Here is a 27,332-nt window from a genome sequence, read left to right on the forward strand (position 1 = left end):
TTTTCCTGACTATTTTTAGTTGAAGTAATGAGGGGTCTTCGGTTCTTCAAGTAACCAACCATGTCTAAAATTGAAAACATTTTAGTAGTAATAGGTGTTGTTATCAATTACAAAAATAGTATAGCATCCATACCTACTAAGAACCTATTGTCTGTTGCAAGTTTCTCAATTTCAGTCATGTGGAAAAGATCAAAAGCATATTTTTCAATTACTAATCCCGACTCAGTTGCTCTGCTTAATTTTGTGTCCTTGGTGAAGAATATGTGTTTTTTGCTTCTCACAGGGCGATATGTTTCGTCACCTAAAAAGTCCTTCACTTTAAAGTTGTCAACTATGTAAATGCCTCCTTCAACCAAAGGGCAAGTCAACTCCGCACAATATTTTGCATTTGCAAAAGCGTGAATTCGATGGTTCTGCCTATTGTGAATCAGCATCATATTGAAAGGTGTTGTGGAAGTGAGACATGTAGTCCCCAGTTGTAATTATGATGTGCTACTTACCATATCATCGATGAGCAGCATATTAAAACCCCAAAATTCTTGTGTTTCTCTGTTCATTCCTTTCCACAGCGCCTGCACTCTTACTCTACATTTCCAGTCATAACTTGAGTTATCCATATCACTTAAATTTTCGTAGTTGTGTAGATCCATTTGTAGGCAACTTATTGCTTAGTATTAGGTACCTGCAGATCCGTTCAATAAATGTGTTCAGAGGTCACTCAAGTAAGACTATTGAATGTAGAGTGTAAGTGCCAGATTTAAAGATTCATACCTGATATGCTGCGAACTGGAGGTGGAGCTTCACTAAGTCTTCACCTAACTTCTTAATGGTATGTATATTTCAGGCTTCTTAATGGTAACTAAAGAGGTATGTAACCAAAAGCTAATCATGCTCTAGTTAGTGCCTAAGTTCGTACAGTAACACGACATGTTACTTGGTTGATGACTGGTTGAAGATGTGGCACGTAATGGCAGGGTACATTCTCCAACTTAAACTTAACTAATACAGGGAGAGGTTTATACTTAATTTCAATAATATGGTATGACCTCATGGAAGTAAAAAGTGGTAAACACCTAGCTTCCAAATTATTCTAATATATTTTTAAAATAACCTATATCTCGTATAAGTATAATATATTCAAAGTGTTGATAATTTTCTAAATCAAATATAGTAATACGTAAATTTATTTGTTTCATAACTTTGATTGTTGTTTTTATAGTAGTGGATATATTATTTGATCGAAGTTATATTCTATAAATAATATTTCTCACATTATCAAAAAAAATTCAAATTTAATTTACGCCGTACACACTTGGTATATTTATTTGAAACCAACGGTCAAATTAATTTTTAATATTTGTAAGTTACTTCATCCAGTTCATTACGTGATTGATATTTTTTGAAATCCAAACGCCATATATTACATAAGTAAATCGTGTGTTAATGATGTTTAGGAAATTATAATTTACATTTTTTTATTTTTAACTTTTTGAAGAACACAATACCAATTTTAAAATTTGAAAGCTAAGAAATGATTGTACTATTTGTAATTACAAAAAAAATTTAATTGTGTAATAAAATTATTGAGAAATAATATTTATATTTATAGCTGTTTTATTAAACTTATTAATTCCAAACCTGGGATATCTTAATTTATTGAAGGAATCTGAAAGTACAATTTCACATTAATCTTTAGTTTCGTATGCACGTAGCCACATATTATTATATGCAGCATATAAATATTTGTCAAATAAGGCATGTTGTAGTTGTACTACTTACGAAATGTAGTCAAATTATGGTTCATACACTCTAAATAAATACATTGAGCAAAGGTTTATTTAATAGGATGTTTTGAAAATTAAATCATGTGAGATAATACCGTTAGCAACTACATAAAATCTGTGACTTTGAATTGGACCAAGTAAATATTTTATACTGTAAGTTACGGGCCTGTGGAATCTTGGTTCCAACGGATTGCTCGTGCCATTAGTTGAAAATGTAATAGCAGCTTATGTAAAGGGAGGTGCAAAAAGTTTATTGCTTTTGAATATACATAGTTCATAAAAAACGTATCGGTTGGACAACATAATTAAATTTCCTAAGTTAAACCATATTCTGAAAAGAATAGGATTTATGCTTTTATTTTAAATTACATCTTCGACATGTACACAATGATTTACCACCAAGTGCATAGCCAAAGTATTGCAGCTTTGGGTTAACTAAGAAAAAAAACTAAAAACCCCAATGTACATACGTTACATTAACCAAACTATTTGATTACGGTGAGTTAATAATATTTATTCTGTAAATAAATTATGTTTTTTTTAAAAATTATGACATTAAATAAATATGTTTTCATTTAGAATTATATACATACTTAAATTAATAAAATAATATATTAGGTCGTATTTTTATCGTACTCGCATATAAAGTTTTCAATATTTGTACATTTGTATTTGAATAAGGGTACAACATTACGTGAAATAAAAATTACTATTATTTATAACACTATTTTATTGACATTAGTGTCGCGTTTATTGTACTTTTATAATAAGGTATTTTATGTTTTAAAAAAAAATTCAAAATCATTAAGTAATATTTGTAATTAGTCAAATACATTGATAAATTAATAAAGTTTATTATTTTTAATTAAAAATGTCCAAATTAAAATAACAACTACTATTAAGTATTTCATTATTTATTATATGAATTTGTAAGTTTTGTTTATTTCTGTATTTTTAAAAAACGTGGGTGTCAAATTTGGCCAACCAAAAAAACGTGTGTGTCCTCTCACCATTCATTGAATAGTCACAGGTATTACATACGGTGTATTGGTGAACGAACAGACGGTACATTGCATGTGTTAGAACTGGACTATTCATCTCCCCCAATACCTCTATTAAAGCCCACTGCATCAGACTCAGAACGGTTCATTCATCATCTCCTCTCACTCAAATTTCTTCTTCTCTTACGCCACATCAATCAACAGAGCAATCAGAGTAATGGCATCCGCTTCCAACAACAGGTGAATATCTTGACTTGTGCGTGTATACACATATATAAATAAACCTATTTCTCTGAACTGTTAGTCCATTTTTATGATTATTTAGCGTTTGTAATAGGTTTTATGATTTGGTTTCCATGTCTTCTTCTACCTTCTTTGCCTGTGTTGTACACCCCTTGCCATCCTCTTCACTTATGCATGTATATACATATATAAATTGTCCAATTCCTCTGAACTTTTAGTCCATTTGTATGGTTAATTAGCATCCCCTTCATGTTTTATGATTTGGTTGCCAGGTCTTCTTCTTACTTACATGCCTCTCTTCTACACCGTTCCTCCTCATTTCACTTCCTTTTGGTATATTAACATGTCCACACCAATATTACTTGTCATAACTTTAGGCACTTTTGTACTTTAATGTTTCATAGTTTGTGTAACAGATAGATTAAGTTGCCGCTGTTATTAAAAATTTAATTCATGTCTTGTAAGTACTAAATCGAATGGTAAAAGTCCGTAGTTTTACATTGTTCGATTCATTTCCAATACATGTGTCATATGCTTCCTTGCCCTATTCTTTGAAATGACTTTTCACCTTCTAATCCTTTCATTTCGCAGTGTGACATTATTGTTGCACTTATTTTATTTTTTTTACTTTTACTCCTATGATATTGCCTAACCTAATTTCTCCTCCAGTGGTAGCAGTTCGGATGAGTGCGAAAGTGCAAGATGTGAGAACCGCAGATTCCTGAGATCGGAGAATATGGAAAAGAGCATGACCAATCTCAATGTCAACCTGGTTGCTGTGTCGAGGATGGTTGAGGCGCTGGGGGAGAGCCACATGCAGTTCAGTGGGCACATGACAGTGAAGCAGGAAGAGTTCAACAAAAGCTTCAAGGCGCAGCAGCAGCTTCTGCTTGAGGAGATTAGGCTACTGAGGATTGAGCATGGTGAGATTCGCAGGAAGATGAATGAGGGATTCTGAATGGCTAGCAGTTGGGCTGATTTAAAGTCTGTTTATGTTTAATTATGTTTTAATTATGTTTTAATATATTCATGAACAATGGGGTTTTCTTTGGATGTTAACAATATTTGGCCTAATGTAAGGAAGTTTCATGGTTATTATGCTGCTTACATTTCTGTGTTTTGCATGTCAAAGTTGTTTTTTATTTTCAATTTGTCTTCTAAGTAATCCAATCGTCTATTACCTCCATAAAAGTCATGCTTACTTAACTTTCATTACAGTTAACGGAACTTTTAAAAACTGTAAAGAGAAACATAGTTTGTACAACCGTGTGTATGTAACTATCAGTACGGGGAAGTCCAACAGACTGACATTAGAAGAAATTGTACTTGGCAGGTAAAGATACTCAAGGATCTGTTCTCTGCATGATCTATTTATTCATTAAAACTTACTACTTGTGCTAAACATAATTGTGTCATAAGGCAATTAATATTCTGCAGCATCGAGCCACTCAAAGGAATGATGGTTGATGTAGTGCCAAAGGTGTTTGACGTCTGCAGTACTCTTCTCCAACTCCTACATCTGAAACAGCGGTTGTCTTCCACTCCGAACTGTAACCTTTAGTATGATGTATATATTTATTCTGTTATACATGTACTTGTATACAGATATTTGTTAAATACTTAGTTTGGGAGTTTAAAAACCAAATTATTTTGAAATGAAATAGTAAGGTCATATTACAACTAACATTTCAGTACTCTTATTCCTCTCTATTTAGTTTCCTTGAAATATTATTTATCAAGTACAATTGTAACATTAAATTTTAACTTTTTAAAATAAAATTGAAAGTTGTGGCATAATTGGGCTAAATTTTTCTTTTCCTTTTAAATTTCATTCTAAATTGTATTTGATTTTCTTTTTTGGTTGAACTTTTAATATTTAGCAAACTTACACAATTTATTTAGTAAATAAAAATTTAAAAATTTGAGAAAGAAACATGTATTTTATAGTGCACTATATTTAAAAAGTGACCTGCTTTTGACATCGTTATTAAAAAATAGACATTTTAGTTTATCCATGATGAATATTACATGAACAAATTAGTGGTTCTGTCACTTTAGATGACAATATATTACACCCACAACAATTTATATGGTTCAATTTTTTTAAATTTTATATCTTAATGTATTTAAAATGAAAGGGCTGGGTTACCGAACTAAGTTGTAGGACCAAATGCACAATATCCTATTTCGATAACTTATTACAAATATGTCATCATTATAGAACAATAACTTCTCAGTAAATATATATTCTTTACTTTCATGGCTAAATGTTATTATGCATATGATATTTTTTGTAAAAATTCAAATTTAGTTTTCACATATATATGAAACAGTTCTTTAAGAAAAATTATTTTATAAATTGAAATGAATAATATGTTTGGCTAAAGATTGACATATGATCTGACTGCTCAAGCGGAAGAGCTGGTCAATTGCTCAAATTCTAAATTTGATAAATTAATAGATATATTTAATCATAATAAAAAATAACTTTCCAGTACATTTATATTCTTTACATATTCTGTTATCAATCAAATTTAGTTTTCACCTCAATATTAAACAGTTTTTTAAAACAACTATTTTCTGAGTTCAAATGAATAACATGTTCGGTTCTTTTTTAACATATGTGAGTGCTTAAATTGAAGAGCTGGTCAAAATTCGAAATGCAATTTTTTTTAAAAAAAAACTTAACTTTTATTTCTTAATGTATTTAAAATAAAAGGGGTGGGTTACTGAACTAAGTTGTATGACCAATTGACCAAAATCAAATTTGATAACTTATTAAATATTTGTAATCATCATCAAATAATATCTTCTCTTTTAATAAATATTCTTTACATTTTTTGTTGAATGTTATTATATATATGACATATTTTGTAAGAAATGAAATTTAATTTTCACCTAAATATGAAACAGTTCTTTAAGAAAATTATTTGCTAAATCCAAATGAATAATATGTCTGCCTAAAGGTTAACATATGATCTGAGTGCTCAAGTGGAAGAGCTAGTAAAAAGGCAGAAGGCAACAGTTTAGACACCTGAAATTACACGCATAACAATTTCTATGGTTACATTTCCTTTTATTTATGATCTTGATGTATTTAAAATAAAAGAGGGGGTTACTGAAGTAAGTTGTATGACCAATTGCCCAAAATCCAAATTTGATAAGTTGATACAAAAATTTAAATAATTGAATTTTTTTTATCGGCTTACAGTTCAAGATTCTTATAATATTATATATTGTTAGGTTTTAATTTAATATGAATAGTAAGTGAATTAGTATCAACGAATTAAAATAACTTTTTATTAATTATCGAAAGAATAAAATATTGATATATGATATATGATTTGGGAAGTAGATTTTGACCAAATGGTTGTAATAGGTAATCATAGACAATGTATAGTGCCTCCCTTAATTATGGTCGTCAGTCTTCACCGGCCTAAATCTTGTTTATAAACAAACTTCATATTTATATATATATATATTTTTTGATATAAAAATTACTTTCGCAAAATTAATATTTAACGTTTAAGAGAAAAATCTATTGCAAATCGTGATTTGTTTTAGTTATAATTAATAATATGGTTGGTTGAAGATGCATTTGATTTAAATGCTAAAATTCAAGAGACTATGGAAATTCATATATATTATATTAATAAAAATTGTTTTTTTTCCTTTTTTTCCTATAATGGTGTGCAATATTATAATAATAAAATTTTTGAATCTAGTATTTTGGTTAAAAAATTGTATACTCCTTCAAATCGATATAATAAAGAATTGATATAATGTTTGACCGAATATATGGGTTAGTTAAATTCAATAAATGCATAACATAATTTATAGTTATAAAAGACCTCTACATTTTAATTAAAAAAAAGTTGAACTGAACCACATACAACCCAATTGCAGTTGCAAGTTGCAGTTATTGAACAGGCAGGAGGAGAGCCGAGGAAAGGGGTTGTCCAGTAACTTCCACAAACTGAGAAAGGGGTTTCTTAGGTTCTGAGCGGCTCATTGCGCATTGTTAAAGATAAGAAGTTCTTTTCTTCAATCTTTACTATTTGTTCATGTGTGCAATATATATGATCAATTAAACTATTAGACATATATGTACTGACGCAGGAAGAGTGTGTTATTCAGAATGAAAAGAATGCAATTGCTATGTACTGTTTTTGTAGAAGCATATAACAAAGGAGAGCTGGTATGTTGTTTCCTACTTTGTGATGACAAATCCTTATATTAAGGCTTATACTTGTACTTCAGTTCTATTTGAATTTTCTTAGTCAGTACAATTAATCTATTTATATTTTCCCGATTCAGCCTTTGCCTGAGGAGTTTGTAAAAATTGTGGGAAATGAATTGACCGGAAAAGTGTATCTCCGGGTTAGAAATGGTGATGCATGGCAATGTTCGTTGGATAGTGCCAATGCATGCATAGGAAATGTTGGAAAAATTATGGATTTCTATGCAATCAAACCATACAGTGTCTTCATTCTTGATTACAAAGACCATGGACGTTTTCATGTTAAAATATTTGATGGTAATATGGTGGAGATTGATTACCCACTAAGGCCTATTCAATATCATAAAGTGTGCGGTACAGGACGTGATCAGAAAATTTTTAGTCCGGCCGAAATTGAGAAACTAGTAGCAAGGTTCTTCTACAATGCAATGGGTGATAGCCACCTAAGTGATAGAGTTTACATTGAGGGAGAATACCTTCAAAAAAACGCTTACACTCAGGTTATATTTTTCTCAATCGAATGTCAGTTCCGCTTGCTATTTCTACTATTAAGTTTAATTTTAATTCTATATTGGTTAGGTGTTGCCCAATGATGTAATCGCCCGATTAAAGTACATGAACAAATGACCTAGGTTCAGTTATGCCTGAACAAAAGTACTTGGATTATAAACTTGAAATGGGAGAATGGGAATTTGCTCTTTAACAAATAGTGGACAAAATTCTGTGAATATGTGAACTTGAAAGAAGGGGATGTTTGTGTGTTTTCGCGTACAGAGCATTCGCAGAGGTTGAATATAAGTATCATTGACAATGATAATGACAATGAATCAAAAACTGAAGGTATATTTGCAGATCTTTATCAGACCTCAAAAAACTTTAACTGTATATGACAAAATTGTTAACCATGTTGTATTCTTCCTGGGCAGTTCATGGAACTGGAATTTCAGCCAAAAAAATATTTCAAAATGGTTAGTCATGACATGCTACATGACGGGAATCTGGTAACGTAATTGCATAACTTACATTTGTTATAACAATTTTAGGGAGTGGCTAATACATTTATGTTCTTCACATCTATATTTGTACTATATAGGAATTACCATCAAAGTTTATAGACACTTATGGTTCAATGCTGGGTGACAAAGTTAGGCTGTCGTTTGGTGACGGGTGGCAGTACATTGCTAAGTTCTCTGAGCACAATAAAATTTTGTTCGATTTGGATGAAGTTTTCAACAATTATTCTGTGAGGGAGAGTTTTTGGATTTTCTTCGATTGTGTTGGTCCATCAAGTCTATACTTAACAATATTTAGCACAAATTGTATGGATATTCTTCATTCTGCACCCGCTAAAGTGTCTTTGAAAGAGCTGGGGAAAAGACTGTGTTTTAAGGTTATGTCTACGTCAGATTCAGATTCTTCAGGTACTTTTCATTTCAGTATGTAGTATATTACCAAAGAACCATACAAAATAACCAATTTTGTTTGCTTTATAACTGATGCTCATTTGGAGAGATCGCCAGGCCAAACAATAGGTACAATAGTACTCTGTCCATTTAGGTAGGATGTCTGTTGGCCTGTATGCATAATTAATAGTAATTATTTTTATTCCAGGATTGGTTAATCACATTTCATCAGGAGGAAGTCAATTACCTGTGATTTTGCATGATACGGCTGCGGCAAACGTCGAGGAAGGTACCTTTGAATTGATGCCTTAATGACTTGTTATAGTTTTATATGTATGTGTATATTTTGTGCGGGTGATCGTTGGGATGTATGCAATATTATAAATAATTATTTGTATTCCAGGATGGGTTAATGAGATATCATCGGGAGGAAGTCAAATACCTGGGATTTTGCATGATGCGGCTCAGGCAAATGTGGACGAAGGTACATTTCAATTGTTGGGTTATTGACTTGTTATAGTTACATAAGTAATTGTAAAATTTCATGCCGCTTCAGGAGCCACCCAAGCAAATCCAGAAGTATTTTTTGGGGAAGAAGAAAATACCCTTTCCTTCACAGTAACTCTGTTGCCGTCACATGTTGATCAAAGAGGACACGGAGTGGTAAGATTACCTGTACCTAGTCCTTGTAAAAATTTGATCATGCTTAATCCGTACTTGTCCCCATAACTTTTTTTTATCTTCCATATAGTATTTCCCAAGACACATGCTCCAAGTATTTCGACCATGGACCAAATCTACTCTCATCAAACTTCTATTTGGAGATGGTACTTGGTATGTCGCTGTTCAGCGAAAGAGGAAATCATGCCGATTTGGATTGTGCTAGAACGATTTCACCTACGACAATAACTTTGTTGCAGGCATAGACTACGATACATTTACCAAAATAACTACACATTCAGAGTTGTAATCCTTACTTAATTGCACTTCCAATCTGGCATGAAGGTTATTTGTACTTTAATTCGGTACTTATTTATACTTTTGAAGTTTGTTACGTTTGATCAACTATTCACATTTTAATTATACCCCCTTTCTTCACCTATTTCTACGGTCATAGGCGTAATTCTTCTTTATTATGTTACATGTAAGATGAAACAATTCAGAATACATTTGTAGAAGAATAAACTACTACCAATCCGTAACGTAATTTACAATATATAATGGTTAAGAGCAAAGTATTTAACATGGTAAAACATTTTCCCATAATCAGATTTACATAATTACTTGATAACAATAATGTATTCCTACACATTTATAAATTCAAACAAACTAAGCTTCTGGAAGGCCGTAAAAAACTTCTTTATAAACAACGTTCTGGGTGATATTTGTAGCTGCACCAGACTCATCATCAACAAATATAGTGAGGCGAGTGGGTGAGGTTACTCGACTAATAGCAACATAGTACTGTCCATGACTGAACACTGACTTAGGTAAGTATAGCCCAACTGTCTTCAGGGATTGACTTTGAGATTTGTTGATTGTCATGGCATAGCAAATCTGTAAAGGCATTTGTTTCCGTACCAATTTGAATGGCATCTTTGTATTTGAGGGGGAAAGCTCCATACGTGGAATGAAATGCTTCGAACCAACAAACGTACCATAGATTACTTCACATTCCACACAGAATCTCAGGCATTTGGTCACAATCATCCTTGTACCATTACACAAACCTAGGGTTTGGTTCAAATTATGCATTAGCATAACAACAGCCCCAACCTTCAATTTCAGATCATGAGGTGGCATCCCAGCTACATTTAAGGAGTTCAAATACTCTATTGGGAAGGCTTCATTCAGATCCTCATCTGTCCCACCAAATTCCTCTGCAGCATCAACACTAAAATAGGACACAGATTCTCCGGGGAGCTTGTCTACAATAAGCGAATTGAGGTAGCCCACAGTCTGGTTGGTAGGGGTCAAAATAGCTCTCTCGCTCAAGTACTGTGTACTGTGCCCTTTGTGAGCAAAATTAGGATACGTGCTACGAATCATGTTATCAACTGTGTTTTCAGTTTGTACGTCATAGAACTGAGACGGAATCATAATTTGATTTTCAGTGACTGGGAAATTGCAGACTCGAGCTGGACTGACCTGGCCATTACCAATGTCAAGTACCCATTTTGCAAACTTTTTAAACTCTTCACTTTCACTATCACTCTCACCTTGTTTCAAGCGCATGTTTTCTGTCAGCAAGAATACTTGGAAAATGGACCACAGTCGTGACCTAGTGATACAGGCAGCTACAATATCAGCACAATCTCCATACGTAATTACTGGGAGGATTTGACGGAAATCACCACCCAGAACGACGGTAATATCACCAAACGGCATGGCATAACGTTCTGGATCAACAGCTTTCATGATATCCTTCAACGATCGGTCTAGGCATTCAAATGCGTACCTGTGCTGCAAAGGCGCCTCGTCCCATATTATTAGTTGTGTCTGCTTTATGAGTTACGCAACATCTGAATCATGGGCAATATTACATGTTGAACATTCATAAAAAATTATTGGAATTTTAAATCCGGAGTGCGCAGTCCGACCACCGGGCATTAATGTGGCAGCAATCCCTGAAGAAGCAACTGGAAGCACAATTTTACCTTATGAACGTAACTTACATATAAGAGTTCTCCATAAGAATGTCTTTCCACAACCCCCACTACCATAAACGAAGAAAATCCCTCCAACATTAGTGTCAATAGATTGTATTACTGCATCATATATTTTCCTCTGCTCCTCTGTACATTCCTGTAGTAGCTTGGCAGTTTCATACTCCATCTTCCTGGTGTCATAGCTTGTCTCTTCAATTATCAAATTGTTTGTTCCATTGTTCAAATAGCTGCGAGGAGGTTGAGGCAACTGATCAAATTTCTTCAAGGATTTACCAACTGTTATTCCCAAGGAACTAACAATGAGATTTACAGAAGGGGGTTGAATGTAAATCTCAAAACTTCTTCAAGTTTTGAGCAGTTTCAAAGGCTAAGTGTTTTGATGAACAATTGTGTTTAAATTGCTTTGAACAGGTGCAGACAGATATATATTCAAGACACAAATGTAAAGAACACAAAGGCTTCAAAAACTTTTCTGGTGGATTTGTTGTTCCACCAGATATGTGTATTTCAGAAAATCTGTGATTCAAAGAATTGATCACAGTTGCGTCCTAATACAAACTAGATGATTTTCTCTCTGGATTTTTCTAAACAGCTCTGGAAAAATTCACACTCTAATTACTAGTTGCAACTTGGTTTATATATCACCAAGTTTACAAGTGAAGACAATAGTACAAATACAATTAAAAAGGTTCTTCACATGTTTCTTCTTCATTTCTCTATCCAATGCAATCTAGGATAATCTGTGGATCTTTGAATACTTCCTTGTTTGCACCAGAATGGAAATGCTGCATTTTATTGATTCCTCCAAGAGGCTACCATATTCCAATTGTCTTTGTCAACCCATGTGCCTCTGTCAGCTTATGAATTGTAACTGTCAACTGCTATGGAACTGAGCATCCGTTGAAGCTTTCATCCGTTGATGGCTTTATCTATTGATGCACTCATCCGTTGATGCTTTATCAGTTGAAGCTTTATCCGTTGATGCATTAGCAGTTGAAGCTTTAGCCGTTGATGCACTCATCCGTTGAGGGATGTTATCCGTTGAAGCTTTAGAGACATCCGTTGAAGCTTTGTTTCTCATCCGCTGAAGGCCTTTAATTTATCAGTTGATACTACTTCATTTATACAAAATTACAAGGCATGAAATATTTACAATTAGCCCTCCTATTTGCATATCCACTAGTAGTCAACATGACTTATAATTTCTCACAACATCTAAGAATTATAACTTAAATACAGAAACTGAAATGTGCTACAATACTAAACTTATTTCTAAGTAAATCTACTCCATCAACGGATAGCCAGAATGGTCTTATCCATTGAGGCTACAAACACTAGATTTCTACTTAAGTGTTTTGTTTAACTTATCATCAAACTAATACACATATTCCTAACAATCTCCCCCTATTTATGTCTACTAGAATTGTAGGCATGAATTTAGGTTTTACTTGATGATAACAAAACACTTAACAAATATATGAACTGAAATCAAGTAGAAATTCAAAAGTGTTGCAAAAGTGTATGTACTGAGATAAAATTGAAGAATTATATTGTTTCCAAGGATGCTCCTTTAGGCTGAGCAAATTATTTTCTTTTCCTTTGATCCCTTGTTTTCTTCCCTAGCCTCCTGTCATTTTCCTCTACTGGGAGTTGGAGTTATCTGTAGAATTCAGCTTCATCTTCTTCACTGATGTCCAACTTAGATTGCATGTCCTTGAGAGTTTCATTACTATCAATTTTAAGCTGGTCTTCAAGTCTGAAAAATCTTCTGACTCCTTTATTGTCTCTGAACTCCATCAACCAATGAGGTGATTTATGAATTGTAATTCCATGCTCAGGTATGAGTAATGTTCTAGGCAAAGAATTAGACTCCCACCAAGTTTTCCTTATGCTGGCAATCTTGTTGAGAATCTCAGTTTTGGCAGTCCTGGTAAAGCCAGAATCCCTTTTGACAGCTGAGTAGACTCTAACCAAGGTAGAATAGCCTTCATTCAGAATTCTTTGAAGAGGCCAAGTCCTTTCCTCACTTCCTTTATACTTGAACACTAGCCTTTCTGGGAGCTGTTTGTATGCACTTATTCCCCTTACTTCCTCCAGCTCATCCAGATAGAGTTCAATATCTGTAAACTCTTTTATGTCACAAATGTGAACATAATCATCCTTTGAGGCTTGTGGCTTAGGCTTAGGTTTATATTTCTGAGAGAATTTACTTGAGGTTGGGGTAGGTGTTGATTTGGATTTTCTTTTCAGTTTCTTTGGTGGTGGAGAGGTAGTTAGGAAGGTAGGCAAGTTGATGGTATCCCAATCAATAGGTTCCACTTCAGGGATGATTGGTTCACCATGGACATTTATACTAGGATCAACAACAAAAGGTTCAGGAATGGAAGGTAGTGGTTTGGATTTTGATTGGGTTTCCACAGTGTCATCTCCACTCTTCCTTTTTGCATTGGCCTTCTTTCTGTTCCCTTTCTGCCATTCCTTTCTTTCCTCCACACTCTCACCAACCACATTCCCCATATCCACATTTCTGCTTTCAATCTTGTCTTTTTCACTCTTGTCTTCAATCTTCTTCTTTTCTTCAGTCTGACTTGACTTTAGCTATTTTCAAGCTTTGCTTGTGCTCTTTTGTCAGCCTTCAGCTTTTTAGCTTCTTCCTTTAACCTCATGGTTTCTTCCCTCTTGGATTTTGAGAATTTGGGATGTCCTTGCATCACACTGATACTCTTTCCCTCTCTATAAATGATAGCCATATTCATTCTTTCCACTACATCATTGGTCTCTTTGTGCTTTATGATGCTACCACCCAAAACTTTGTCTTCATCAGGTTTTGGAAGAGGAAAATCCACTTCTTTTGGTTGACCAAAGTTTAGAGGGTTCTTTGTAGAGTCCCTGTTGAATCTAGTGGATGGCTTGAGTACCATGGGTTTCCAATTCCTGAAAGAAGTTTCTCCAACCTTATTCCTCCTTACTGGCTTGTGCTCCATAATGATTGGCTCAACCTTTGTGCTATGTTTCACAGATAATGATTTTGAAGTTGTAGAGCCAAACACTTGTTGCATCCTTTCATCAATTTTTCTCCTTTGCTCCTTCACCTTCATCTCAGCTACTGCTATCTGGATAGCTTTCCTTTGATTTGAAGTGTTGGAGAAGTGGTGATGGTAGGAACTATCACTTTGGATATTTGAATGTTTGTAGATGGCTCCCCTCCCCCTTCCACTTTATTCTCCCCCTTTTTGTTATCATCAAGGAGAGGAGTCAAGCCTTGTGCTTTAGCCAGTTGCATTAGAAGACTTGTTTGAGACTGTGGATTTTGAAGAATGGTGACCAAAGAGTTTTCAATGACTTGAACTCTGTCCTCCAACTTGGCCAGCCGCTTTTCAGCAGCTGTTTCTCTTCTCAGTCTCAGTAATAGGTCCTGCATGGTACCATAGGGCATGACTGAATCCAGCTTCTCAGAATTGTAGGACTTCAAGTCAGCTATATCCTTCTTGAGTTCATTCACACTCAGATTCTGTCTTAATTGCTGTAGCTTCATGAGATGTAGAGAATCTAGGTGGGCTTGAAGAAGAGCCTTGGTACCAGTATTGGAGGTGTTCTGAATGGCTTTTTGGATAGACATGATTTGTTTGACTAAGGATACATTGAATTGTCCTGGTGTTGACTCCTTTGTCAATGCCCATTCAGGTAAATCTGGAATAGAACTTGGGCCTTCATCTCCCCCTAAGTTCATGCTTCCATCAAATGAAACAGAGTCATCATCATTAGAATTTACTCCAAATTCTTCAGATGGCTCACCAGCTGTAGAAGGCATCAAGTTGACAGCAGCTTTATCCCTTTGTAGAGATTATGAAGTATGTACTAGATTTAAAGTCTTTTCTGCCTCCTCATTGCCCTGAGTAGCCAACAATTGATAGGCTGACACAGGATGAGTAAAAGTGTCAGCATCCAAGGAAATGTTATCAATTACAGCTTTGTAATGTTGCTGAAATTGTCTTTCCTTTTCAGCATCATCCACAATCATTGACTCATTAGCAATGGCTGGATCCACCCTTATACCATCTATACCTGCTTTTCTCTCAATTTCTCTCTTTTCTTGCATCAGGGGCTCCCCCTGGCTCACACTCCTCACACCCTCACCTTCACCTACTAAGGTGGCACTCCTCTCACTTTCTTTTGCCATGCTGGAAGAAATAGCATGCATATTTAGACTCTCAAGCTCTCCTTTTGCCTGGGAGCAACCCAGCCTCTCACTCAAATTTTCACTCCCTTCCATCAATCCTAGAAGTGATTGTATAGTAACCATGTCTTCTACACTTGGAATTGATTCAGTTATTTGTGTAGAGACTATCAACGGATAGGGAGTATCCGTTGAAGTAGGAACTGATGGTATCAACAGATAACCGCTGTTAAGCTTATTCGTCGAAGAACAACCACTTGTCAACGGATGAGGAATATCCGTTGAAGAAGGAAAAGAAGTAGAAATTGAAAGTGACATAATTGTTGAATTTGTGGGGATTGATTTTTATTTAGGTGACACAGATTCTTCAACTAAGTCTGAAAGAATTGGCTGATGATCCAACAAATCATCTAAAAGATGATGATCACCAGTATTTGAGTGGGGCTCCTCCCTGAGTTGTAAAGAGGGAGAATCGGAAATTGATGTGAATATCATGTCCACATCCAGAGATGGTGATGGAGAATTTGGTGATTGATGTGTGTCAATTTTGAGAGAATGGGGCTGTGACTCCATATTTGTTGGAGTCACATCAAGCTGAATTTGAGAAGGCATAGATACAGGTGGGTGTATCTGTACAGTGTGTGCACCCTGTGTGGAAACTAAGGTTTTGACCCTCTTTCTTCTTGTAAAGGCTTTTACAGGTGAGTGTGTGGCTTCAGTGTCCCTCCCTCTTTTGTTCTGTATCCCTGGTTGGGGACTATTTTCAATAGCTGCACCCTTTTGGGAGGATGCAACTAGGGATGAGTTTGAATCCTTTTCAACCACCACAGTCTTTTGAGAAACTGTGGCTTAGCTAGCTGGGGTACCACTCACCTCTCCTACCTTATCATGGGGGGTTTCTTGATGTTCACCCCTCCCCTCACCACTCACACCCTGTTCACTCCCCTCAGGGTTTATGGTAGTTGTTACAACTGTTGTCTTTTGGGAAACAACAGAGGTGGCTTTCTTTGACTTTGGTTTTGAAACTTTAGGTTTGGTGGCCTTTGTAGGAATCTGTTGGGACAAGGACACAGATTCCATGACCACACTTGAAGGCAAAGAAATAATGGGGTTGGAAGTAGTGGGAGTTGAGGAAGTATTTACCTCACTTACCTGAGGTGCATTCATTATTGGTAAATATACCAATGGCACCTGATTGTTGAGGTTAATTCTCAAAAGATCTGCAAGGACCCTTTTCTCTTGTGCCCAGCACTTGAGTTTATTACTCTCATTGGTTATGACCAAACCTTCAGCAACATGGTTAGCCAATAATATAAAGAATCTAGCATAGTAGATGTTATGAGGTCTATTAGCTTTGTTACCTAACCTGGTACCCAATTCTAGCATAACATAGTTGCTAAAATTAAAATACCTATCAGAAACTAGCATATAGAGCATATTAACAAGAGATGAAGTTATTGCATCAAAATTACTAATTTTCCCAGAGAAAACCTTGATAAAGGCATCACGAAGAAAACTCCATTCTTTCCTAAGGCCTTTTCTTCTAATACTCCCTAAACTAGCAGAATCAAATGAATAGCCTATAGAATCTAACACGCTAGATGCATCATTATCAGTGTGTGGTGTCATGGCATTGTTCTCAGGTAGTTTGAAACAGGATTGTATATCATCATAGTTAATACAGTAATCTTTACCTTTTAGAGAGAAAGTGATGGTCATATCGGTGGGGTTGAACTCTGCAGTTGTCCAAATCTCCTCAATTACCTCACAGTAAATAGTTGGGGCTTCTAGCATTGCATAGCTTAGTTTGCAGTTTTTGATGAAGTCCATCATCTTGTGATAATCTGAGTGGGCTTCACTCTTTTCCACCAAAGCTACGAAATTGTTTTTCTCATAAACAAATCCAGACTGAGACATTATCTTTACTATTGTTGCCATTGTAGTGGGTAGAGGTTGCAGAGAAAAGTTGAGAGTTTTGGGAGAGAAAGAGAGTAAAAGCTTTTGAAAAATTGCAAGAAAGCGTAAAGTGAAAATAAGAATTCAAAGGGCTTTTATACTTTCTCAAATTAAAACATAAGGAGAATGATTAAACAATATTTTTTAAGTAAATTACAGCCGTTTGAGAATAAAGAAAACTGTATGAATTCTAAAAACTACCTTTAATACAAATACATATAAATGTGTATATATATGTATCAAGAGTAAAAGAATCAACGACTGTGACTTACTTAAAACAACTAATGTGACACTTCAACGGATGAGGTAAAGAGTTATTCGTTGAATATTAACACAGTTTTATCCGTTGAAGGATAAAATTACCAGAAATGTATTTGTCTTTCAACGGATAATGAACATCCGTTGATAGAACAATTTTGGCTTTCAACGGACAGGGAATATCCATTTATAGGATAATCTTTACTTAAAGCCAATTTTGTTCTTGCAAAAAATTCATTTCGGGCTACAAAACAAATTATAATAAGGACATGAATTTATGAATAATTAAGCATACCTAGCTCACTTACTAATCTTGTGAATGTTGATTCGTCAAGTAACTGGGTAAATATGTCTGCAATCTGCTTTTCACTTGGAACAAAATGAAGTTCCACTGTACCATTCATCACATGTTCCCTTATGAAGTGGTACTTGATGTCAATGTGCTTGGTTCTTGAGTGTTGTACTGGATTTTCAGTAATGGCAATGGCACTTGTATTGTCATAGAATATTAAAATTTTGTCAACATTTAGCCCATAGTCAAATAGTTGATTCCTCATCCACAGTATCTGTGCACAGCAACTACCAGCAGCAATGTACTCAGCTTCAGCTGTTGATGTAAAAACAGAATTTTGCTTCTTGCTGAACCCTGACATAAGCTTATTCCCTAGAAATTGACAGGTGCCCGTTATACTTTTCCTGTCTATTTTGTAACCTGCATAATCTGCATCTGAGTAGCCAATTAGATCAAAACCAGACTCTCTAGGGTACCAAATTCCTAGATTTGGAGTCCCTTTGAGATATCTGAAAATTCTTTTAATAGCCACTAAGTGAGATTCTTTAGGGTCAGCTTGAAATCTAGCACAGAGATATGTAGAAAACATTATATCAGGTCTACTAGCAGTTAAATATAGAAGTGAGCCAACCATGCCTCTATAACTTGTAATGTCCACAGACTTTTCAGCCTTGTTTAATTCAAGCTTGGTGGCAGTGGCCATGGGAGTTTTTGCAGATGAACAATCCATTAAGTCAAACTTCTTTAAAAGATCATAAATATATTTAGTTTGACTAATGAAAATTCCACCACTAACTTGTTTAACTTGTAAACCAAGAAAATAAGTTAACTCTCCCATCATGCTCATTTCATATTTACTTTGCATTAACTTAGCAAACTTTTTACAAAGCTTATCATCTGTAGAACCAAATATAATATCATCTACATATATTTGAACAAGTATTGTAGAGCCATTTACATTTCTAAAGAAAAGATTTTTGTCAACAGTACCTCTTATGAAGTAATTATCTAGGAGAAATTTTGACAAAGTCTCATACCAGGCTCTAGGTGCTTGCTTTAAGTCCATAGAGTGCTTTCAACAGATAATACACATAGTCTGGAAAGTTTGGATCTTCAAATCAAGGAGGTTGGCTTACATAAACTTCTTCCCCCAATTCTCCATTCAGAAATGCACTCTTGACATCCATTTGATAGACTTTGAAATTGGCATGGGCTGCATAGGGTAGAAAGATTCTGATGGCTTCAAGTCTTGCAACTGGAGCAAATGTCTCATCAAAATCTATTCACTCTTGTTGAGAATAGCCCTTGACATCCAATCTAGCTTTATTCCTTATGACAATGCCATTTTCATCCATCTTGTTTCTGAATACCCATTTTGTGTCAATAGAGCTCTTGTCCTTTGGCTTGGGTATCAGCTTCCATACCTTGTTCCTCTCAAATTGGTTTAGCTCCTCTTGCATTGCTAAAATCCAATCTGGATCCAATAGAGCTTCTTCCACTCTCTTAGGTTCCTCCTGTGATAGAAAACTACTGTATAAACATTCATCTTGAGTAGCCCTTCTAGTCTGCACCTTAGATGTTGCATCACCAATGATCAATTCAAAAGGATGATTCTTGGTCCATTTTCTTTGAGGTGGTAGATTAGCTCTAGATGAGGTTGCCTCAGTATTGTCGTGATATGAGATAGAGTGTTGATTGGTTGAAACTCCCCCTGAGTTACTGATCCTTTGAAAGGAACTGGGAGTTCTATCAACTGATTAAGTAAATTAATTATTCGTTGATAGACTATGATCAACGGATGCTTCATTATGTACTTCAACGGATTATGTACTTTGTCTTTCAACGGATGCTGCATTACTTCTATCAACGGATGCTGAATTATGACTTTCAACTGATGCAGCATTTTGTGTATTATCCAAAGGCAGATTTTGAATCCTTTTCGAGGTGCCTTCTTCATCATTCTCATCTTCACTATCATCACAATATATCTCAATGTTGTCAAATTTGAGTCCTTCATGATGTCCCTCATTTGTTAGTCCATCAATCTTTTTATCATCAAACGTAACATGCACAGATTCCATAACAATGTTGGTTCTTAGATTGTAGACCCTATATGATTTTCCAGCAGAATAACCAACAAATATCCCTTCATCAGCCTTTGCATCAAACTTCCCTTTGTGATCAGGTTGATTCCTTAGAATGTAGCATTTGCAATCGAAGACATGAAGAAAGTTTAAGGTTGGTTTTCTTCTCTTGAACAATTGATAGGGAGTCATACCTTTTTCCTGATTGATTAGAGAAATATTCTGAGTGTAATATGCACAGTTAACAGCCTCAGCCCAAAAATATGTTGGGAGTTTTGACTCTTCAAGTATTGTTCTTGCAGCTTCAATTAGTGATCTATTCTTCCTTTCCACCACACCATTCTGTTGTGGAATCCTTAGAGCTGAGAACTCATGCATGATCCCATTTTCTCCACTGAACAACCTCATGGTAGAATTCCTGAACTCAGTTCTATTGTCACTCTTGCTATTCCTTACTTTGAAATCTGGATGATTGTTGACTTGCTTGATTTGATTGATAATGATTTCACTAGCTTCATCCTTTGATCCAAGAAAGTAGGTTCATGAAAACTTTGAGAAATCATCTACAATCACTAGGCAATATCTTTTCCTTGAAATTGACAATACATTGACTGGTCCAAAAAGATCCATGTGTAGCAGTTGTAATGATTCATCAATTACTGATTCAAGCTTCCTACTGAATGATGCTCTCTTTTGCTTTCCTTTCTGACAAGCATCACACAGTCCATCCCTTGAGAATTCCACTAGAGGCATTCCTCTAACTAAGTCCTTTTTGACTAGATCATTCATTGTCTTGAAATTCAAATGGGACAGCTTCTTGTGCCATAGCCAACTTTCATCTGGACTTGCTTTGCTGAAAAGACAAGTAATTGATTCTGCATCTGTAGAGTTGAACTCAGCCAAGTACACATTCCCTTTTCTAACTCCAGTTAGAACCACTTTGTTGTCCTTCTTGTGACAACACAGGCTTCAGAATTAAAGGAAACAGTATTCCCTTTGTCACATAGTTGACTGATGCTCAATAGATTGTGTTTGAGACCATCAACTAATGCAACTTCATCAATGATGACATTTTCTTTTGAAATCAAGCCATATCCCATAGTGAACCCTTTGCTGTCATCTCCAAAGGTTATGCTAGGGCCAGCTCTCTCCTTGAACTCTGTGAGCAGGGTGAAATCTCATGTCATGTGCCTTGAACAACCACTGTCCAAGTACCATAGATTCCTTCTTTTTCCCTGCACACAACAAAATCAAATCAAGTTAATTTTGGTACCCAAGTTTCCTTGGGTCCAGCCTTGTTAGTCTTTTTCCTAGACCTCATGCTTCCTGCATCTTTTGACTTAGGTAACTTTGGGTCAACCTTGGTCTCTGATGTAGTTGGTTGAAGTATAGGGTTAGTCACAGAATCATTTAGCACATTTGGTTGAATTTAATAAGGCATAGATTGTGCAAACATATTATTCCCCATAGGCATGTTGTATGGTATTTGAGGCATACTGAATGCAGCAAAATAAGGATTATTAACATATGGCATGTTTGCAAAATGTGCATGAGGATTCTGTTGAGACATAATAGGCATAGCATGCAGAGGTGACATAGACATGTTAGGCATGGAAGGAGTTGAAGGCATGGGAGCATTCTTAACAGACTTGCAGTTAGCAGATAGATGATTAACACTTTTACAATGCACACAACTTTTTCTAGGAGCATACTTATCAGGTGTGTAATTGTTATGTTTGTTAATCCCTACCTTCCCACTTCTATTAGATTTCCTTTTGGTTTCCTTTTAATCCTCAACCAACTTAAGCCTATTTTTCAACTGATCTAAAGTCATGTATCCTATATTCACCTTACTGGCATCTTTGGATGTGCTAGCTTCTTCTTTGACAAAGTTCTTGGAAGTTGAACCAAACTTCTTATTGAGATTTTTCAAATTGTTCTTTTTAGAATCACTTGCCTGTTTTAATTGATAAGCCTTCAACGGATGTTCCTTATCTTGCTCACGTTCTAATTGTTTAGAAAGAATTTCTACTTTCTTAACAGATTCTTCTAGTTCACTCTCAACAGATAAGCATTTGATTTTAATCTTTTCAAGCTCAATTACCTTACCCTCTAACACGGCATTCCTATCACTTAAAAACAAATTATTCTCTTTAACTCTTGTGTTTTCTTTAGCTAGTAATTTAAGGGAAACACGCAAATGATATAATTCATTGGGCATGTCATTTATAGCTTCATTGCATTCAATTTTAGAAAGCTGAGAGAGGTCAGTAGTGATTACCTGGTTGCTTGATGAACTAGTTTCATTTTCATCAGAATTAGCCATCAGGGCTAGGTTGACATGTTCCATATCATCATCTTCATTGGATCCATCCGCTGCCCAGTCATCCTGAGTCAGAAAAGCTCTTTCCTTTTGTTTGAGCAAATCGAAATATTTCTTTTTGTAATCCACTTGCTCAAATTTCTTCTTCTCAGAAGTTGGCTTTCTGCACTCATTTGCAAAGTGTCCACTTATGCCACAGTTATAACATTTAAACTTAGATTTGTCCACCATGTTCTTGTTTGACTTAGTGAATCTAGCATTTTTCTTGAATTTCATATTTGCAAATCTCCTGGACAAAAAAGCCAAATATTCATCAACATCATCAGAGTCATCTTGACTGGAACTATCTTCAACCTCAGCTACTTGCTCCTTTCCCTTGCTTGATTCTGATTTGCTTGTGCCAATTTTGAGACTTGGCATTGTCTTTTCTTCATTCTTGGCTTCAGTCTTCTCATTGTCAGCTACAAGTGCAACTGATCCACCTTTTCTCTTTCCCTTTTCCAACAGCTCATCTTACTCCATCTCAAGTTCATAGGTCTTCAAAATTCCATATAATCTTTCAAGTGTGAAGTCCTTATAATCCTGAGAATTCCTTAGTAAAACAGTCATAGGCTTCCATTCCTTTGGTAGAGACCTCAGAAATTTTATGTTGGAATCCTTGACTCGGTACGTTTGGCCATACAGCTTCAATCCATTCAACAGTTTCTGAAATCTATTGAAGGTATCATTCAGTGATTCTCCTTCTTCAAAATGAAAGTGTTCATACTGTTGAATGAGAAGCTGCATTTTGTTTTCTCTAACTTGTTCAGTACCTTCACAGATAAGTTGCACAGTATCCCAAATTTCCTTAGCAGTCTGGCTGTTAATGACATTATCAAACATATCTTGATCTAGGCCATTAAACAGAATGTTCATGGTTTTCTTGTCCTTGTGAACCTCTTCAATATCTTCATCAGTCCATTCTGCTTTTGGCTTGGGAATAGACTGTCCAACAGCAACTGTGGCAGTTGCAGCTGTGGCCACCTTGTGAGGGATGTGAGGACCATTTTCAATGCAGTTGATGTAGCTTTCATCTTGAGAGAGAAGATGTAGATGCATCTTCACTTTTCAGTGATGATAATTATCTCTTTCCAGGATTGGAATCTTTACACCAATATCCTTCTTCTTACTCATGATGTTAGTAGAATAGATCTTTAAACTCTTTGTAAGTTAAGAGCTTGCTCTGATACCAATTGTTATTCCCAAGGAACTAACAATGAGATTTACAGAAGGGGGGTTGAATGTAAATCTCAAAACTTTTTCAAGTTTTGAGCAGTTTCAAAGGATAAGTGTTTTGATGAACAATTGTGTGTGAATTGCTTTGAGCAGGTGCAGACAGATATATATTCAAGACACAAATGTAAAGAACACAAAGGCTTCAAAAACTTTTCTAGTGGATTTGTTGTTCCACCAGAGATGTGTATTTCAGAAAATCTGTGATTCAAAGAATTGATCACAGCTGTGTCCTAGTACAAACTAGATGATTTTCTCTCTGGATTTTTCTAAACAGCTCTGGAAAAATTTACACTCTAATTACTAGCTGCAACTTGGTTTATATATCACCAAGTTTACAAGTGAAGACAAAAGTACAAATACAATTAAAAAGGTTTTTCACATGTTTCTTCTTCATTTCTCTACCCAATGCAATCTAGGATAATCTGTGAATCTTTGAATACTTCCTTGTTTGCACCAGAATGGAAATGCTGCATTTTCTTGATTCCTCCAAGAGGCTACCACATTCCAATTATCTCTGTCAACCCATGTGCCTCTGTCAGCTTATGAATTGTCACTATCAACTGCTATTGAACTGAGCATCCGTTGAAGCTTTCATATGTTGATCGCTTTATCCGTTGATGCACTCATCCGTTGATGCTTTATCAGTTGAAACTTTATCCGTTGATGCATTAGCAGTTGAAGCTTTATCCATTGATGCACTTATCCGTTGATGGATGTTATCCGTTGAAGCTTTAGAGACATCCATTGAAGCTTTGTTTCTCATCCGTTGAAGGCCTTTAATTTATCAGTTGATACTACTTCATTTATACAAAATTACAAGGCATGAAATATTTACAATTAGCCCTCCTATTTGCATATCCACTAGTAGTCAACATGACTTATAATTTCCCACAACATCTAAGAATTATAACTTAAATACAGAAACTGATATGTGCTACAATACTAAACTTATTTCTAAGTAAAGCTACTCCATCAACGGATAGCCAGAATGATCTTATCCGTTGAGGCTACAAACACTAGATTTCTACTTAAGTGTTTTGTTTAACTTATCATCAAACTAATACACATATTCCTAACACCAACTGACCGGAGCAACTCATCTATTTCTGCAATATTTGATATCTAAAACTATTTAACAGCATTCACCCAATTAATGAAAAAATGACGAACAACTAATGGACTGCATTTCCAGCCCACAAAAATTTTAAAATTTGTCCTACACTGTAATATAAAAAGGTGTCATACCTCCTAAAGCATAGAACTGCAGTTGCATGTCATTAAGAGTGAATAAGGTATTTGAACAACTTTGACGTCGTCTGAGTAAAATGTCATCAACCATGCTCTTCCAATGTGTACTCCATAAAGTCTTCAAATCAGTGACTTTACAATTGACAATAATATGGACAAAAAGTTGTCGAACCTGGGGAGGTAATCCACCTGCAGAAGCTTGAGTCAACACTTCATGCCATTCTTTATCATCGTCAAGTAAACCATACTCTTTACAGGCATCACGAAATATACTGTAACATACTCCTTTAACGGTACGTAAAGACTCAAAGGAGGTGGCACCACGTACCTTCGTAAGCAATAAACGAAGAAACCAAGGCTCACCCGTACTGTGATGCACATAACATAATCTACCTATTTGAAAACCACGCTTCCTCATGGTCCATTTCCTCTCACCATCATTCCACACATAAAACTGTGGGATTTCATCATAAGTGTACTTCCGTGCATTAACATCAATAGAGTTTAAATAAAAAAAGGCTTCCAGTTTACTGAACTTGTTCTTCTCCCTGGCAGCAACTTTCCCTAGCGCTTCATTGGCACGGAAGGTGCAGTTTTTGTCACATGGTAAGTGAAATTGAAGTCTCTCAACAGATATACTTCTATGATGGATAGGGAAGCCAAAAATCCTATAGGCTGATTCAGCACCGCATAAATATCTCCCATCAAAATATGCATTTATCTCATCTATTCCCCCTTCATCAGTGTCATTCAATTGCCTTTTTCTCTTCTCTGGACATGAACTGTAGTACGATCATGGCCTTTCAAACAGTATTTAAATAAATACTTAAGAATGCGTGCATGACAACATATTTCCACATTCATATTGCGTTGATACTTGACTAAAAGATCCCGGTTGTATGGTACTACCCACTGGTTGTCCAGCTCAGCCTTCCTTATTTCAACAGTAATGTTAGTCCTGCGTCGCATATACATCGGGAAGCCACTGTCATCAAAAGTAGTTCGAGCACAGTACCTGAAACCATTCAATTATTACAAAGTTTAGGTATTAGGGTAACTTACTGGATTCTGAAATGACACAAAAAAGGGTATGCCTATATCATACTTTTTCGGAAAATGACGTATGTAACGTAAATCTTTCATGCATGGAGACTTTACATTTTGCAAACCACATGGACCGTGGATCATAAATTCCTTCACGGCTGCATAACCAACCGGATCTAATAAAGGATCTGGAATTTCTGCGGATACAAAATTATCCACATTCTGCTTGAGATTTTTTTTGAATTAGCATCTAGCCATATTAACATATGTACATGTGGAAGGCCTCTTTTCTGAAACTCGACGACATACATAACTGCAAAATGGGAAAATTTAGATTATATTGGCAATATGCAAACAAAAATGTAATTAGAAATTAAACTAAGAAAGTCCTGGTAAACAATCTTACCTCCAATACAAACACCAAAGTGTTTTTTGTCCTTAATATCTACCATTAACTGATCAAGTTTTAGCCTAAACACCCTTGATATGATGTCAGGACAGTTTGGAGCAATGCAACCAGGCACATGCTCCATCATCTTTTGAATTTCATCCCAAAGAGAATTACAGGTCATAGTCAGGAATATGTCAGGATGTCCGATGTAACGGCATACGGCCAGCGCATCTTAAAAATTTTGTTGCATGTATCGCTTCGAACCAACGTAGCCAGCTGGCAGAACTATACCTTTACCGGTATTTTAACTGTCCACATCACCTCTGCTAACAGATTTAAAAATATTGTTGTATAATTCATTCCGTAAAGTAGTTTGGTGAGTACGGATCCATCATAGTCGTGTCTGTTCAATGGTAGAAAAAGCATCTACCATATACTGTTGAAATAGTCTTCCACCTAGCCGAGGAATCAAACCTACAATACAACTTTCATTATTTATTTCTGGGGAACATAAATAAACATATATAAATTTCTAAATATACTTTACCATCAGACTCTCTAATTTGGGAAGTATATGAGTAGTAATTCTTCAGAGACAAAAAGCCACGTGGTTTGCAAGAACTATCAGCAGTCTTTTAAAATTTAATCTTTGGGTGAAATCCATCTTCTCCACGTGGAAAGAGTAAAGGATACTGTAAAGCCATCAACTTCGGATGAACATAAGAAACACGGACTAAACCTTTACCTTTTTCGTTAACAACTATATCACGATCGCCACAGGTTTCTTCAGTGTCACCAACTATAATGCCAGCAACTTCATCAGTGCTAGAAATATGACATTCTCTTCCACTCTCAGATCTGATAACTTTGAGTGTAATCTGCAGCTCAACTATTTCATCGCTTTCATACAAATCACGCTGCTGCCTAAACTCACCAACCAATTG

The 27,332-nt window shown here is 35.4% G+C and overlaps 1 protein-coding gene across 1 annotated transcript; it reads right to left on the reverse strand.

Moving 5' to 3' along the window:
* Window positions 1-10,000: 10,000 nt before the first annotated feature.
* LOC141664918 (uncharacterized) lies at window positions 10,001-26,569 on the reverse strand. The gene is made up of 7 exons (XM_074470875.1): window positions 26,404-26,569; window positions 26,270-26,310; window positions 26,059-26,219; window positions 25,831-25,968; window positions 24,951-25,735; window positions 11,441-11,616; window positions 10,001-11,170 (listed from the first exon to the last, which is right to left on the reverse strand). The coding sequence occupies exons 1-7, from the start codon at window positions 26,567-26,569 to the stop codon at window positions 10,001-10,003; spliced, it is 2,637 nt and encodes an 878-aa protein (XP_074326976.1).
* Between the last annotated feature and the right edge of the window lie 763 nt (window positions 26,570-27,332).

Source organism: Apium graveolens, chromosome 6, assembly GCF_009905375.1.
Source record: "Apium graveolens cultivar Ventura chromosome 6, ASM990537v1, whole genome shotgun sequence".
Taxonomy (NCBI): Eukaryota; Viridiplantae; Streptophyta; class Magnoliopsida; order Apiales; family Apiaceae; genus Apium; species Apium graveolens.